Raw genomic sequence first — 15692 nt, 5'->3', positions numbered from 1 at the left:
TGAGCCCATGTGCCACAACTACTGAAGTCCATGCACCCTAGAGCCTGTGCCCCACAACAAGAGAAGCCACCTCAGTGAGAAGCCTGTGCACTGCAACGAGAGAGTAGCTCCAGCCTCCTGCAACTACAGAAAGCCGGGACACAGCGACAAAGACCCAGCATGGCCAAAAAAAAAAAAAAATCTGTAAGAATTTACTGTTCTTTGTTCACTGTATAAAGCAATTTGGGGTGTCAATATAATTTAATTCAACATTTACTGAGCTATCCCTAGGAATTAGATACCAAGTGAGGAATGAAGGCACAGTTTCTTCCTTCCAGATGCATCTAATCAAACGGGATGTCAGGCTCACCAGGGCCTGCCTGACCTTGTTCTGTCCCTTACCTTCCCTTACCTGCAGTGTGACCTTGGGCCAATCAGGGCCATATTAAGACTTTTGTAGGCCCTAGGCACTTATGCCTTCATGGGCCCCAACCTCCATTAAAAAATAAAAAGTACTTAAATATATATTTTTCTCTGCATGGCATAAAGACAAATGCAGGCTGGATTCATTATTATATATTCATTTTAAAATTCTGATTTAAAAAGAAATTAATGTTAAAATGTTTTCTTGGGCCCTAAACACTGTCTGCTGTGCCTAATGTATAAGTTGGCTCTGGGGCCAATTACTGACCTCACCTAGCTCTCATTACCTTCACTTTAAGATTTTAATTTTGAAGTGTTGTTATGAGGTTTACTTGAGATACTTAGAAGCTGCATGAGGGCAGAAACAAGTCTTATTTGTTCTCCACTGCATACCTAGAGCACTTAACAAAGAGTAAGCGTTCAGTAATATGAACAGGAAATTATCCTAAAAATGCCAGAATACAGTAAACACTTGACAACTGTCACATTTCTTCCAACAGAGGTCCTAGAAAATAGTTCAGAGCATATATAATAAGTATCAGAAAGCTGAAATCTACGGTACAAACTCTGCAACAGAAATTTGGATCAGGAAGGATGGTATGGGACCATCAGTTCACATACTTTTTAATCTTTTATTTGTCAGTTTAGACATGTCCTGGGTCCACTTAATTGCACTCATAACACAATCTGTCATTAGCTACATATATAGGGGAGTGTTGAAAACCATCAATTTTCTTCTCCTGTATGGTGTGTTTATATATGCAAGGAGTTGTACCAGTACTGCTGTGCTTATCTCCAAATCCTCTGCAGATTTAATTACAAAGCTACAAAGTGAAAGCATAAATTATGCACCAAGGCCCATGTTTTGGAAATCACTGTGTAGCCTTGGGAATTAGATAGGAGGTTATATCCTTGTAATTGATATGCTTCCACTCGAGGTCTGGAACGCTATGGAACTGTGAGAACTTTTTTCTGTCTAAAGACAGTGTGTCTGCAATTCTGCAGTGCTAGCTGGATGTTTAAACTCTAAACAATAGATATTAGAAGGAAAAGAACTTTGCAAACAATATTTAATCTGGCCCAGGTCTCCCTGTCTAGCCTCATCTCCCACCATGGATTCACTGGTTTTTTACCTTACCGTACCCCATCTGGAAGGATGAACCATTCCCCAAATGTGCATAGTCTCAAAACACTGTCTTTACTATATTGTTCTCTTTGCTTGGAATATTCTTCCCCTCTTCATTCTGGAGTAGGAAATGACAACCCGCCCCAGTATTCCTGCCTGGAGAATCTCATGGACAGAGGAACCTAGCAGGCTACAGTCCATGGGGTTGCAAAGAGTCGGACACAACTGAGCAACTAACACTTCATTCTGGGAAACCCCAGAGAGACTGCCGCATTCCTAGTAGCTACTCTACTGTGTTAGTTCCTCCTCCCTAAGTAAGAAAGCAAAGTTTTCATGTTGGTAAATTCGGCTTAAATGCTATTTCTTGTGGAATCCTTTGCTACCTTCCCTAGAAAGAAAGGAAAAAAAGAAGGGCACCTGGGTATTAGACACCAGTTATATATTTATCATCTTATTTAGTCCTCAGGGTAATTTTGTGTGGGAGGTATTTTTATTCTCAGTTCCCAGCTTAAGAATCTGAGGTCTAAAGTTTTAAGTATCTTGGCCAGTGTTCCATGCCAGTCGAGGGTGGAGGTAGCACTGGAATTCAGGTCAGTCACTGTCTTTCTCAGGCAAATAATTTCATAATTGGAGATTTCAAAGCCTTCCATCATACCCCTCCCCTGACACATCTCATTGTATGATAATTTATTTTTATACCATCAAAATCTATCTCCTTCAGTAAACTCTTAAATGAGAGACTAAATCTTACTTCCCTCTGTATCCTGAATGTGTGGTACAATGACTGGCATACAGTGAGTGCTCAAAACATATTGATGAGATGAGGTGAGCAATAACAAAGCACTCTGCAAACCATTTCAAAAATATGAATTCATTTAACTATAAATAAGCATAAGATAAAGCCCTTGTCCTTGGAAGCTAGCAATATAAATGAGAAAAGCCATATGCAGGTGAAAAATATAATGAGCAAAACACTATTAGGAATAACAACACTGTATGATGATATGAAAAATAAGTCAGCTGAGGCCAAGGAGAATGAGAACTGGGAAAACAATTTTAGAGTTGGAGAGAAAACCATCTTAGAGCTCCATCTGGGGTACTTGCTGAAACATTTTAAGTGCCTTGTCTTATTTCATCTTCACAAAAACCCAGTGAAGTTATACTGCCTCTATTTCCCAGAAAGAGAACAAAGTCTCTTTGTGTGAGAGGTTACGTGTTTTGTCGAAGGTCACACAGCTGGTTTATAGCAGAAGCTATTCTATTATGTTCCAATCTCTAAGAGTCCTCTTCTTTTTTATTTTCTTTCTTTTTTCCCCCTTTTATAATAGCTGGATTATTCTATGTCAATATTTTAGGGGATACCAATGATTTCTATGTTACTTTTACAGGTAACAGAAACAGTTTAGCAAAGGTCTACTTACTACACATCTTGGTGTAGTAGAATGTTTAGTTGTGGTAGTATGTTTCTTGGTTTCAGTTGGAATCCAAGTAACTTATTTAGGATGTGATGTCTGGAAACTTGGGTGGGAGTAGGGCAGTGAGACAGGAGAGCGAACAAAGCCAAAAATGTATACAGTATCAAGCTAGTTACCATGGTAGCCAGCTGGAGCTCAGTTATGCTGGGGAACTCCGGGAGCCAATGTATAGGACACATTCAGGGTGTCTCAGTGGAGGGGCGGGGAAGCTGGGCTATTATCCACCAACTCACCATCCATATGGAGTTCAGGACAGCTTCTTGTGACATTAAACCTCTGAAATGTTTAGCTTGCTTTGCCCACAGGCCAAGTATGTTCTCTGGACAAGGAAAAAAAAAATTAAAGCCTTCAGGCAAAGAACTGTAAGTATTCCCTGTAAGTGGCTTCAGTGTACAGAAGTGAATGCCAATAAAAAAATAGACAGCAAGCCATTAGCATCTACTACAGAATGTAATGAGATACAAATCTTGCTTCTACCACTTCATTCTACATTCAAGAGAAATTAATTAAATATTTATTGTAAGTCCATCACACATTAGGTCAGGGATCAGCAAACTATGGTTCAAAGGCAAATCTATCCCACTACTTATTTTGTAAATAAAGTATTATTGTAAGACAGCCATGCCCATTCATTTATGGTTTTACCGTACAATGGCAGAGTTAAGTAGTTGCGATAGAGAAGGTCCGGTCTGCAAAGCCTAAAGTATTTAGTATCTGGCACTTTACAGAAAATGTTTGCCAACTCCTGGGCTAGGTACTTGGGATACTAAGATGAATAAAAATTTTAAATCTCCTGCCTTTAGAGAGTTTATAATCTAATGAAAAAGACAGATGTGTAAATCAAAGGTTACAAGTGCGATAGTAGGCATTCAAATGAGGGAATGTTAATCTAACTAGTTGGGGGGAGAAATCAAGAAAGTCATAGATGGAGGGAGTGGGGCAGTCTAAAAAAAAAGAGAAAGAAAATTTTCATGAAAGACACGACAAACATTTAAGTAGAACCCCTAATGATGAGTGGTATTTTTTTATACAAACATAGAGGAGGAAAGACATTTAGCAGAGAGGTGGCAGAAGTAGCGAAGATGTAACATAGATCAACAATGAAATGAATTTAGGAAACTAGTGTCATGTTTGGATATGGGGAAAGGAGTGACACAAAAAGTAAGGCTGAAAAGTAAGGAATTAAATTTTATCTTTTCTTTAGAAATGTGAATGACTCCCATAGTCACTGTGGAGGCCAGGCTGAAGGGAGCAACAGTGGAGTTGATAGGTCCAAGCTGTGGTGGAAATCTAAGCATGAAATGTGCAGGCTTGCGTCAAGGTGCTAGCAGTGGGTATGAACAGGAGAGAAAGGCTATTTCTAGTGCAGACTGATACTCTCCACCCTGGCAGTAGACTGGCTTAGGTGCCTTCCCTGTGCTCCCTTGGTACCCTTCTTCACTGGTGTAGCACGAATTGTCCTGGGTGGCAATGTATTGCATCCCTTGACGACAGGAACCATCCATGACTGATTTTTGTCCTCAGTGCTTGGTCTGGGGCTTGACACAGAGCTGCTGCTAGTGAAGGCTACTTCCTGAAAACAGTAAATGAGTATACTGCAAAATTTTGGCTGCAGAAACTTGTCTCCAAGTTTGCAAAGTGGACTTGCAGTGTCAGCTCACATGGAGACCTAGACAAATACAGAATGAGGAACAAGGCATAGGAAATCTGCAGGGTTCCTGATTGGGGTAGAAGTCTGTTCTGGCAGGATCTGATAAGCTATCTATGCTTGAACTGTGATGCTGGCTTATCCCAGTTCCTTAAGTAGGCAGACGTATTATGATTATAGATGACAAATATCTGGAAAATTCAGAGCTGGTGTAATTACCTTGTGGTGTTTTTCTACTGTATTCTTTTTTTAAATTCCTTCACAAATGGCATTTTTTTCTTATTATAAATACAATGTCTGTTACTTGTCAAACATTTGGAAAAGACTGAAGAATTATAAAGAAAAAAGTAAAATTGACCACAATCCCACAAACTGACTACAGATGTTTTTCTAGTTCTGGAAAGATGTGCACATTTTTAATAAAATTAGAATCATACTACATATGTAATTTTTAACCATTTCATATGTATGTATAATTTTATATTATACTTTTTTTCATTATGTCTCAAACCATTTTTAATCACTGTACTTCAGTCCATCATACAGATCTATTACAACATGTTTATAACCTTTTCCATTTTGCTGGGGTTATAGGTTGTTTCCAGGGTTTTAGTACTACAAACAAGATCCTAACACATAAATCTCTGATTATTTCCTTACTGACCAATTCTCAGAAGTTCTTGATGCTATTTTGCTGCAGCAACTGGAGAAACTCCATCCTGGTCCTGTGAAGGGATATCATATTGATAGATAACTGATATCCACAAATAATTTCTAAACTCAACTTAGCCTCTCTAGTCTTTTGCCTAGTCCCCTGGAAAGGTTTGGGAATCACAGAAGAATCTCCTTTTATCATTTAGTCACTGAGCAACTTCTTTCATTAAGGCCGTTTCACCTGTCCTACAGCTTTCCTCTCCACTTCAACCCTTGCCATCAAGTGGGTAATTTCAGCTTCCATGTAAATGAATTTTCCAGCACAGTGGCCTCACAATTCCTTGACTTCTATACCTCTTCACACACTTCAACCCTTACCTTTCCATCACCTGGAACTGTTCTGCCCCTGAAATCTGAAGCTCCTCTGATCATAACCTTCTACCACCAGGCTCTCAATCTCTTAAACCTCAGAGGGGATCCTCTTGACTCTTTTCTCCTATTCTATCCTCCTTGCCTGTACTTTCACTTTTCTGCTACAATCAGCCTAGATCTCATGATCTCTCTCACCTCAGTCAGCACTCTCAACTCCTTTTTTCCCAGTCCTCTTGCCACCCCTACTCTCTAAATCCCCTTGCACATGTGTGTGCTAAGTCGCTTCAGTTGCTAAATCCTCTTGAGAAAGAGAAAGTGAAGTCGCTCAGTCGTGTCCAACTCTTTGTGACCCCATGTACTGTAGCCTATCAGGCTCCTCTGTCCATGGAATTTTCCAGGCAACAATACTGGAGTGGGTTACCATTTCCTTCTCCAGGGGATCTTCCCAACCCAGGGATTGAACCTGGGTCTCCCGCATTGCAGGCAGACGCTTTACCCTCTAAGCCACCAAGGAAGCCCACCTTGGATAATTCCAATTATGTGCTTTCTCTGTTCCTACTGTCAAGTTACTAAGAATTGCTGGGGGGAAAAGTTTCCACAACCAGACAAACCTGTGCTACTAATAAACTCAACTAGACTAGATTTTCATTACTACTTGGAAATTCTTTCTTCATGTCACAGGGTCCCTCCCTCTCACCTTTCATTTTTCATCATGTTCCCAAAGTTCACTGTCTAGTCTATTCCCTGTCTCCCCACCTCACTTTCCTCTCTGATTATCTGCCAATAACCTTATAAACAGAGTTCACAGGGGAGGAGGTTGCTTCATTTCTTGCATAAGACCTTGAAATGTTCTCCTTCAGTCTTGGCTTCCCCAAACCCTCTATTCTTTCTCTAGTCTAATTGTTCTTTCTCAGTCTTCTTTCTTGGTTTCTCTCTCTTTCTGTCTTTCTTTCCCCCTTTTTAAAATGTTTCTGTCCTCCAGGATTCCCTCCTGAACCATACTTTCTGTTCACATTTGCTGGTGATTTCAGAGCCTCCCACCCCTTCAGTTACCATCTCTGGATTAAAACTCTTGAACTTGTAACTCTCACTCAGATTTATTTCCTGAGCTTCTAATTCTATCCACTTGCCTGCTGAAGACCTATTTCTACCCAGCTGTGCCACATATGTAAAATTCAGTATGTCCAATATTACATTTATCAGAGTTCCCCAAACCCAACCTTTGCCTTTGTTCCTAAGCTAGAAATCTGGAGTCCCCCTTGATTCCTTTTTTTTCCTAATCACTTAACATTTCTCCTCTCCATCGTCTTCTGTTTTCTTGACCATGGGCTTCTTGAATCCAGCATGACATCCATCCTTGTCCCAGTAGATAGAATTGTCTTCCTAACATGTCCTGACAATGTTGCATACATGATCACAATGCATTGTGTATATGAACTCATTAAGGGTGTGGTGAGATCATTGCTATCTGCTTAGAGGAGTGTATGATCTGCTGCAGGACATAGCAAAGGGTAAAATTAGTTCTATCTGGTTGTTGGCAAAGGGGGATGTTTGAAGAAGCCCTCAAACAAGAATTGACATTTTAATTGGGACTTGCATGATCAGTAAAAAGTCCCCCAGGCAGAGGATATGGAAAGCTCATTCAAAGAAAAGGGAACACAGGTAGCCTTTGAACAACATGGGTTTGAACTGTGTAGGTCCACTTATTTCTGGATTTTTTTCTATAGAATACCATGGTACTATCTGAATTATGGTTAGTTGAACTTGTGGATAGGGAGATGTGGATAGAGAGCACCACCTCTAAAATTACACAGGGATTTTCCATTCTGCTAAGAGTGGGAGCCCTTAGCCCTGCATGGTTCAAGGGTCAACAGTAACAGGAGAAAAGTGTTACATCTCAGTCACATCCGACTCTTTGTGACCCATGGTCTTTGGCCCTCCAGGCACCTCTATTCGTGGGATTCTCCAGGCAAGAATACTGGAGTGGGTAGCCATTTCCTTCTCCAGGAGATCTTCCTGACCCAGGGATTGAACCTGGGTCTCCTGCATTGCAGGCAGATTCTTTACTGTCCGAGCCACCAAGTAAGTCAATAGGAGAAAAGCAAGGAGCTAAATTCAACTCAGTTTCACAAGCATCCAGTGGGGGCTGCTGTGTCCCATGCAGTGTTCTCACACTGGGGATATACAGGTGAATAAGTCACTGACCTCAAGGAGATTATAGACTTGAGAAGCTACCTTTTCCTTGACATTTACTAGGAAAGGCGGCTCAGGAGATTTAGCCCCTTAATCTCTATTAACTCCTCTAAAGCCATCCAAATAAATGCAAAATAAATATAAGTGAAAACTGTTTCTAGCAAACCAGCCCCCCTTGCTTCCCCTTACCTTTTATCTAGATTGCCTGGTGCTGCTGCTAAATTGCTTCCACTGTTTCCTTATTGTCTGTATCAGGCACTGAGCTGAGGTGAGAATGTATATATGACCAAGTCCTCAAAGAACCCACTGTCAAGGGGGGACTTTCAGCCTCTGTGAACCACGTGATAATTAAGGCAATTAGTTGTCTCAGACTCTCTGTTAGAAATTTGCTCAGAGAATAGGTGGGGCATAAGAGAATGAGGGGTCAATTCCATCTGAGGGTTGGGTGGGGGGATGTTTGTGAAATGTTTAAAGCCCAGGGTAGCTGGAATGTGCAGATACCTCCAAGGGGACTTTAGAAGGGGAGGTCAAAAGATAAGTGCATTCCTTTTTTTCTCTCCTTAAAACAGAGAGTCTAGACTTCTTAGTGTTTTCTCTCCCTTCCCCTGCTCCCTTCTGCCTCAAAATCTAAGCTGCGTTTTCCTAAACTTGACATTTCACTTTCTTGCTCTCTAGCTGGAGGAAAGGGTGGGAAAGAATGGGGATTTGTTTGTGGGCAAAAGAGACTGTCTTATTTTGCTTTTCCTATATTTAAACTCGATCTTTTGTTTCCTCCACACTCAGCAAAGGATAGTCCAGTTTTTGTAGGTGTCTGTGTTTTCTCTTAAGGAGGCAGCATTTTGTAAATGTTTTATTTGATGCCCAACAACGGCCAATTAAGAAACATGACAACAGCAATAACAAAAAGCAGTTGGTGGGAAGTTTAGGAAGAGAAGGCAACAAACCAGCAACAACAGAATGCATTTTGAAGCAATTTGCACCTATAAATCTTGGCTGTGGAAAGTTGGAAGTACATTTTCCTGGAAACTTTAAAAAAAAAATCACATTTCTAAACAGCTGTGTAAAGGAAGGAAACTTCATATTGAGAAATACAAGCCGTTTTTGTTCTTCCTTAAAAAAAAAAAAAAGAAACTTGACTACATAATTACTCAGTTGCGCAAGTTTGAAACCTTGGTCTTACCTCTCCCTCCGTTTATTCCCTCTTCTCTAATTCCATCATTTAGTGAGTTTTAAAATCTTATTTCCAAAACATTTTTCAATAACTATGCAGTACAGTATCTTTCCCATTCTCTATCCTTGCTGTCATTATTCTCACTGTTCACATTTAAACTATTGCTACTACTTGCTTGGCTTTTTAAAAGTCTCTTAGTTTGTCTCCTTGCTACCAGTCTTGCCCATCTCAGATTTGTTCTCAGTTTTATAACCAGAATGATCTTTTTAAAAATCACATCTTTAACATTTATTCTAAGTGGCAGGATGAATTAGTCCCAGTTCCTGTCCTTGGTGAGCTTACAATGTTTAGTGGTAAACTTGTCTCTACCTTCTGATTCTGAGCCTGATCCTCATTTTCTGCTCTGCTTCAGCTGCCATCTCATTCAATAAGAGGCCAGTCACTGAGGAATGTGGGAATGAGAGCTGATGTGTCTCCACCATGTTTAATTTTAGCTGATGATCTAAAGCATGTAGCTTGATACTTGGTGCAGAATGTAGAAAAAGTGCTGTGCAATTGGACATGGTCTTAGGAGTCAAGAACTCTCCTAGCTCCTGGCTCACTCTGATGACCTATGTTTTGACATTTGAAATTAAGTAGAGCCTGCTGAGGGCTTCCCAGGTGGTTCAGTGGGTAAAGAAACTTCCTGCAATGCAGGAGACCCAGGAGATATGGGTTCGATTCCTGGGTTGGGAAGATCCCCTGGAGGAGGGCAGGACAACCCACTCCAGTATTCTTGCCTGGAGAATCCCATGGACAGAGGAGCCCGGTGGGCTACAGTCCACAGGTCACGAAGACACGGATGAAGCGACTGAGCGTGCAATGCACAGATTATGCTGATACCTCGGTGAGCCTGAGAAAAGTTAAAACTGACTTAGACGTTGATGATGCTGCCCGTGTCAGGTCCAAGACCTTTATTTACACATGGACAATGCAAACATAGCTTGCATCTGGGGTGAAATGACTGTGGGGTGACAAAAATCTAGATTCTAATTCTGGTTCTGCTGTTTGCTAGCTGTATAACCTTGGGCAAGCCATTCAATAACTACATGTCCCAATGTCCTCATCTGTAAAATGGGTGTAATAATACGAATCTTAAAGGATTGATGTAGGAATGAAAGGAGAAAATGTAGGTGATGTTTCTTAGCACAGAACTTGGAACTTAGTTTTTGGTGTTTGCTTTTGTTGTTGTTGTTTGTTTGGCCATTGGGCCAGTGCAGCATTGGAAGCATGGAATCCTAACTGTAGTATAAGGGAGTTAGAGAAGGCGAGGTTCAGAAAAAGAATGAGAGCAGCATTTTACAGGAACAGATCACCTTTAATGAGGCGAGAAGGGGCAGCAGTCAGATTAGTGAGCTGCTGCACTAACCCAAGAAAAGAGTAAGTATATATAGGCATATATGTGGAAATCTAGTGTCTTAAGGGGGCCTGTTCTTCTCCAAGGTTGTTCGGAGTAGTTATCTCTTAAACTGCTGGGGCAAGGAATTCTGGACATTGGCCAGAGGCTGGGATCCGCTGGGAGCTGGGCGTAATCAACCTTAATGTCCATTCCCTGCCACCACCCCCCCCCCCCACCCCCCCCCCCCCCCCCCCCCCCGACCCCGGGTGAGAGAGTTCTTTGTTTTGCATAGATTGGTGGGGAGGACCCGGAAAGGGGTTTTAACTCCAGGCTATTTTGAGTGTAACCTTCCTTCACTAACCACTGGACCCCCAGGGAAGTCCCAGTAAGTCAGTTTTCATAGAGCACATAATTGAGGTCAAATAACAATTTTTAAGTATCTCTGTGTGCCAGGAGTTGGGCTAGTTGAGCCACAGAGATAAATATGATCTGATTGGTGCTCTTAAGAAGCCAAGGGAAGAATAGTAATTGACACATTGTAAAGTTTTTAACTCAGTCTGAAACATGTTTCAAGATCCCAACACTTTATGTCAAAAGACATCAGCAACATGAGGTTTGCTGCTGAATAATGTTCTTAGAATTTTAAGTTTTCTATATGAAGTGTGTAGTGTCTTTTGGTGAGGCTATGTAGCATAATGAAAAGAGAGACGTGTTTACATTGGACTCAGAGGCGTGTGTGCTAAGTTGCTTCAGTCATGTCCGATTCTGAGAACCAACAACGGACTGTAGCCCACCAGGCTCCTCTGTCCATGGGGTTCTCCAGGCAACAACATTGGAGTGGGTTGCCATGCCCTCCTCCAGGGGATCTTCCTGACCCAGGGATCAAACCCACATCTCTTATGTCTCCTACATTGACAGGCAGGTTCTTTACCTCTCGTGCCACGTGGGAACCCCTGGACTTAAATACTCGCCAATTAATACTTATAGGTACCTGGGTAAGTTGGTTAATTTCTTTGAACCTCATTTTCCTTATTTGTAAAATATGGAGATGAACATATTCATAGGGTTATTGTGATAGGGTTAAATGTGATAAGGTACATACTTCTGGTACAGTTCATGGCACAGTCTGGCACAGAGTAGAAAATAAATGGTGGAATTAGTGAGAAAAACATATGTATATCCAGAGTAGCTTTGTATTACACTTGGTTGCACGGATGTTTCATGCCCCTGATTAGCTACTGGATAGGAACTGGCTCTTCATCTTTATCTTTGTTGAAGGTGCTAAACATGTGTCTTGTTCTTAACAAACTGCTGAGTTGCATTTAAGAAAGAGGATATCCCAAAGAAAGGAAGGAAGGGGAAACGGGAAAGTGATTTTATTGGCTGCTATCTCTTTTAGATATGTTCTTTCTTACTACTTAAATTAGATAGAGATTTACCTTCATGTTTACAAAAGAGGAATTTCAGTCCTACAAAGGCTTACCCAATGTCCCACAGCCAAAGTAGCAGATCCAGGATACCTCATGCTCATCTCTTTAATTCTAGGGTCAAGTTCTTTTTATTCCATTTTGCTGCTATTTACAGAAAAGTATAGAAAAGTCAGTAAATAGGGATATAGAAAATGTTCCTTGTGTATATTGCTATCTCTGTCATTCCTTAAAGAAGACAAATTATAGTTTGTAAGGAATAGTATGAAGAACTCAAATTGCAATAGAACAAAGTGACTTGTGTGTAGGAAACATCTTATGTAATATGGTTTCAATAATTATGAGAATGGCTTTTCCAAAGAGCACTTCTGCTGCTTGAACATCAATTTCTATTCCCTGACCAGGTTTCTTTTTTCTACGATTTCTAGTTGCATTCTCTTTGCACCTCTTTCATTTTCCTCCGACTTTCATGTGTGTGGCCCATCCTTCTCACTAGCTTAGAAGTTCCCTGAGGGCAGGGACTATATCCACATATCATTGAAACAATGTCTTTCATGCCATACGATTTTAATACATTGAACTGCTGAATCAAACTAGATCAGAAGCTCTTTGCAAGAGAAGGAAGAGGGAGAACCCCAACCATGTTTCAGGTTCTGCTTTGGTTGCTGCAGATAAAGTTGTAAGCAAGTGAGACAAAATCTCTACTCTCACTGAGGCTACATTTAAAATGGAAGAGAAACAATACATAGTTATATACCTTCTAGCTGCTTCCATAGTATCTTTTATTTGGTATGTACGGGGCGGGGGCGCTGCTAAACTAAATGTTTATGTATCTAGGAATCCTGAAAGTGAATTCAGTGGAGAAGTGTTGGGTTGAAGGAAGAAGTGTAAAGTACTCATCACTCTGTCTTGTCATTGTCTGTTTACATATTGTTTTTCTGTTTCAGACCCCTCATGTTTAGGGGAAGGATCTTACTCTTTTTAGTAATAGCAATGTCTAGCCTAGTGCCTGATACATAGGAAACACTCAATAATTCTGTGGTGAACTACAGCATTGCTGTTTAATAGTAGTAACTCTGTGAACTTGTAGTCTCTTGGGTTCGTTTTTTATCAACTAAAAGGGGTGTTACTGTCTATCCCACAGGGTGGTTAGGACTACATGTTCCCTTTGTTGCCTCTAAACCATTTCCCCTCCCTCATACACCTTAGCTCCTTTAAGACCTTGCCGTTGTACTTCACCCCCTGCTATTCTGCTTTGTTGCTGTCCTCGACCCATCCTCTGGGCATTAGTCCTCATTCAGTGGTGATTTTAGCCGAGCTCTCACTTCTTTTACACTACTGTTCTTGTCACTACTCTCAACATGTTCTAAGACCATGCTTTAAACGCTTTCACTTCTAGCTCCTGGACCTCCTCATCCTCAAATCCGTTCTTCCACCTGACCTCGATCATCCATGGCTGTGGTCGTATCTCATCATGACGTGGTCTTTGCCCTCATCAGTAACTGTTTCACTTCCAAAATCTTGACTTCAGGTGTCCCATCATCTTTCAATCACCACTTCTTACCCTTCCAGGTCACCTATTCCCACTCCAGGGCTTCCTCGACCTTAGTAAGATTTGTAGTTTTATCCTTCTTTCATCTCCTGTTCTCACTTCCCTCCTTACTTAAACTAGGTTTCATAATCATAATCACAGCCCTGGATACCACTATAAACTCAATTGTCCTCTCCTGTCACTTGGCTCACTTGGATAAATTCATCTCTCTACACACTCTGAGCTTACCCTGTTGCTCTTTATTCTTCAACATGACATTGCTGAAGAAAAGCTGATATCCCTGTTGACTGGTCTCACTTTAAATTCATGACCATAAATCTTAAATGGGCATGCAACACTGCCCAGCAATCCTACTCTACTTCTATTGCTTTCTCATTCTCTGAAATGACTTTTTCAAACCTTCCCCTCTTTTCTTTATTTTTTTATTGAAGGATAATTGCTTTACAGAATTTTGTTGTTTTCTGTCAAACCTCAACATGAATCAGCCATAGGTATACATATATTCCCTCCCACTTGAAACTCCCTCCCATCTCCTGCCCCATCCCACCCCTCTAGATTGATACAGAGCCCCTGTTTGAGTTTCCTGAGCCTTATAGCAAATTCCTGTTGGATATCTATTTTACATATGGTAATGTAAGTTTCCATGTTACTCTCTTCATACATCTCACCCCTTCTGCCCTCTCCCCATGTCCATAAGTCTATTCTCTATTTCTGTTTCTCCACTGCTGCCCTGTAAATAAATTCTTCAATACCATTTTTCTAGATTCCATATATATGCATTGATGCTGCTGCTTAGTCGCTTCAGTTGTGTCCGACTCTGTGCAACCCTATGGACTGCAGCCTGCCAGGCTTCTCTGTTCATGGGATTCTCTAGCCAAGAGTACTACAGTGGGCTGCCATGCCCTTTTCCAAGAGATCTTCCTGACCCAGGGATTGAGCCCGAGTCTTCTGCATTGCAGGCATATTTTTTACCACTAAGCCACCAGGGAAGTCCTTGTATATATGTATCTACAGTAAAACATGAAGCATGTTAGTTTTCATTTTGTTTTTGATGTGGGCCATTTTTAAAGTCTTTATTGAATCTATTACAGTATTGTTTCTGGTTCATATTTCAGTTTTTTGGCCTCGAAGCATGTGGAGTCTTGCTTCCCCCACCAGGGATGGAACCCACACTTCCTACATTGGAAGGGGAAGTCTTAACCACTGAACCACCAGGGTTCCAGTTTACTTTTTTTAAACCGAGTTGGCTCTGCTGTCACTTCCTAGAGGCACACGTGAGACAGACCACATCTCCTCCCAGGCTGTCCTACGTGATGTACCCCCAGGGGTGGCCGTTCAGGCACCTGGGAAGTCATAATACAAGTGACACAGACTCAAATGCTCTCTGTGGATGTGTTTGCAACCTTGTTTCAATGACAGATCACAGAGCATCTGCTCCTACCAAACGGCAAAAGCATGGATGTAAATCACAGTCTTCTGGGAAGTGCTTTGTACCCACAGGCATGGCGCATTGTCAAGGTTTAAAAACTTGACTCTATTATTGAATAAATATGGGAAGATAACGGACTTCCTTCCTGAATAGCCCATCTTGATAATGAAAATGTTTTCTTCTCTGATTGAGCAGGTTCTTTAGAGAGGAATTTTCCAACAGTGACATCTGCCTCACCCCCCACTCTGCCCCCCAAGGTGTGAGCATGCACCGTCCCTCCAGCAGGGTGGCCAGCAGCTGGACTGGGTCCTACACCTGGGAGTGGGGAGTGCAGACTCCTCCGTGGCACGTGCTCTGATGGAGATGCACCCCGGCACCCACCCACCCAGGACCCCCTGGCACTTCCTGCTAACAGACAGTGCTTGGCCCTTCCACTGTCAACACAGTCTCTCCACTCTCTAGTCAGAGGGCAACCAGCTTCCTCTGCAAGGGCCTCATATTCAATAGCAAGCTAGGCTTCCAGGGACACAGAGAGTCTCTCACCCTCAACGTTCTCCTTGCCCTATTTATCTTTCTCTTTCTGACTCACTTTACTCGGTATAATAGGTTCTAGGTTCATTTATCCACCTTATCAGAACTGACTCAAATGCATTCCTTTTTATGGCTGAGTAATATTCCATTGTGTTTATGTGCCACAACTTCTTTATCCATTCATCTGTTGATGGACATCTAGGTTGCTTCCATATTCTAGCTATTGTAAATAGTGCTACAATGAACAGTGGGATATATGTGTCTTTTTCAATTTTGGTTTCCTCGGGGTATATGCCTAGGAGTGGGATTGCTGGGTCATATGGTGGTTTTATTT

At 41.5% G+C, this 15692-nt stretch overlaps 1 protein-coding gene across 1 annotated transcript in view; it reads right to left on the bottom strand.

Moving 5' to 3' along the window:
* LOC122676804 (calreticulin-like) overlaps positions 1-11443 on the bottom strand; it is a 49327-nt gene extending 37884 nt beyond the window's left edge. Inside the window, 3 exon segments of the mRNA XM_043876372.1 lie at positions 3237-3322; positions 4381-4576; positions 11351-11443. Of these exon segments, the coding sequence (XP_043732307.1) occupies positions 3237-3322; positions 4381-4576; positions 11351-11443 (375 nt within the window).
* Positions 11444-15692: the final 4249 nt, after the last annotated feature.

This window comes from Cervus elaphus, chromosome 20 (genome assembly GCF_910594005.1).
Source record: "Cervus elaphus chromosome 20, mCerEla1.1, whole genome shotgun sequence".
Lineage (NCBI taxonomy): Eukaryota > Metazoa > Chordata > Mammalia > Artiodactyla > Cervidae > Cervus > Cervus elaphus.
The sequence above is the reverse complement of the archived record's forward strand: the minus strand, read 5'-3'. Positions and strand labels throughout refer to the sequence as shown.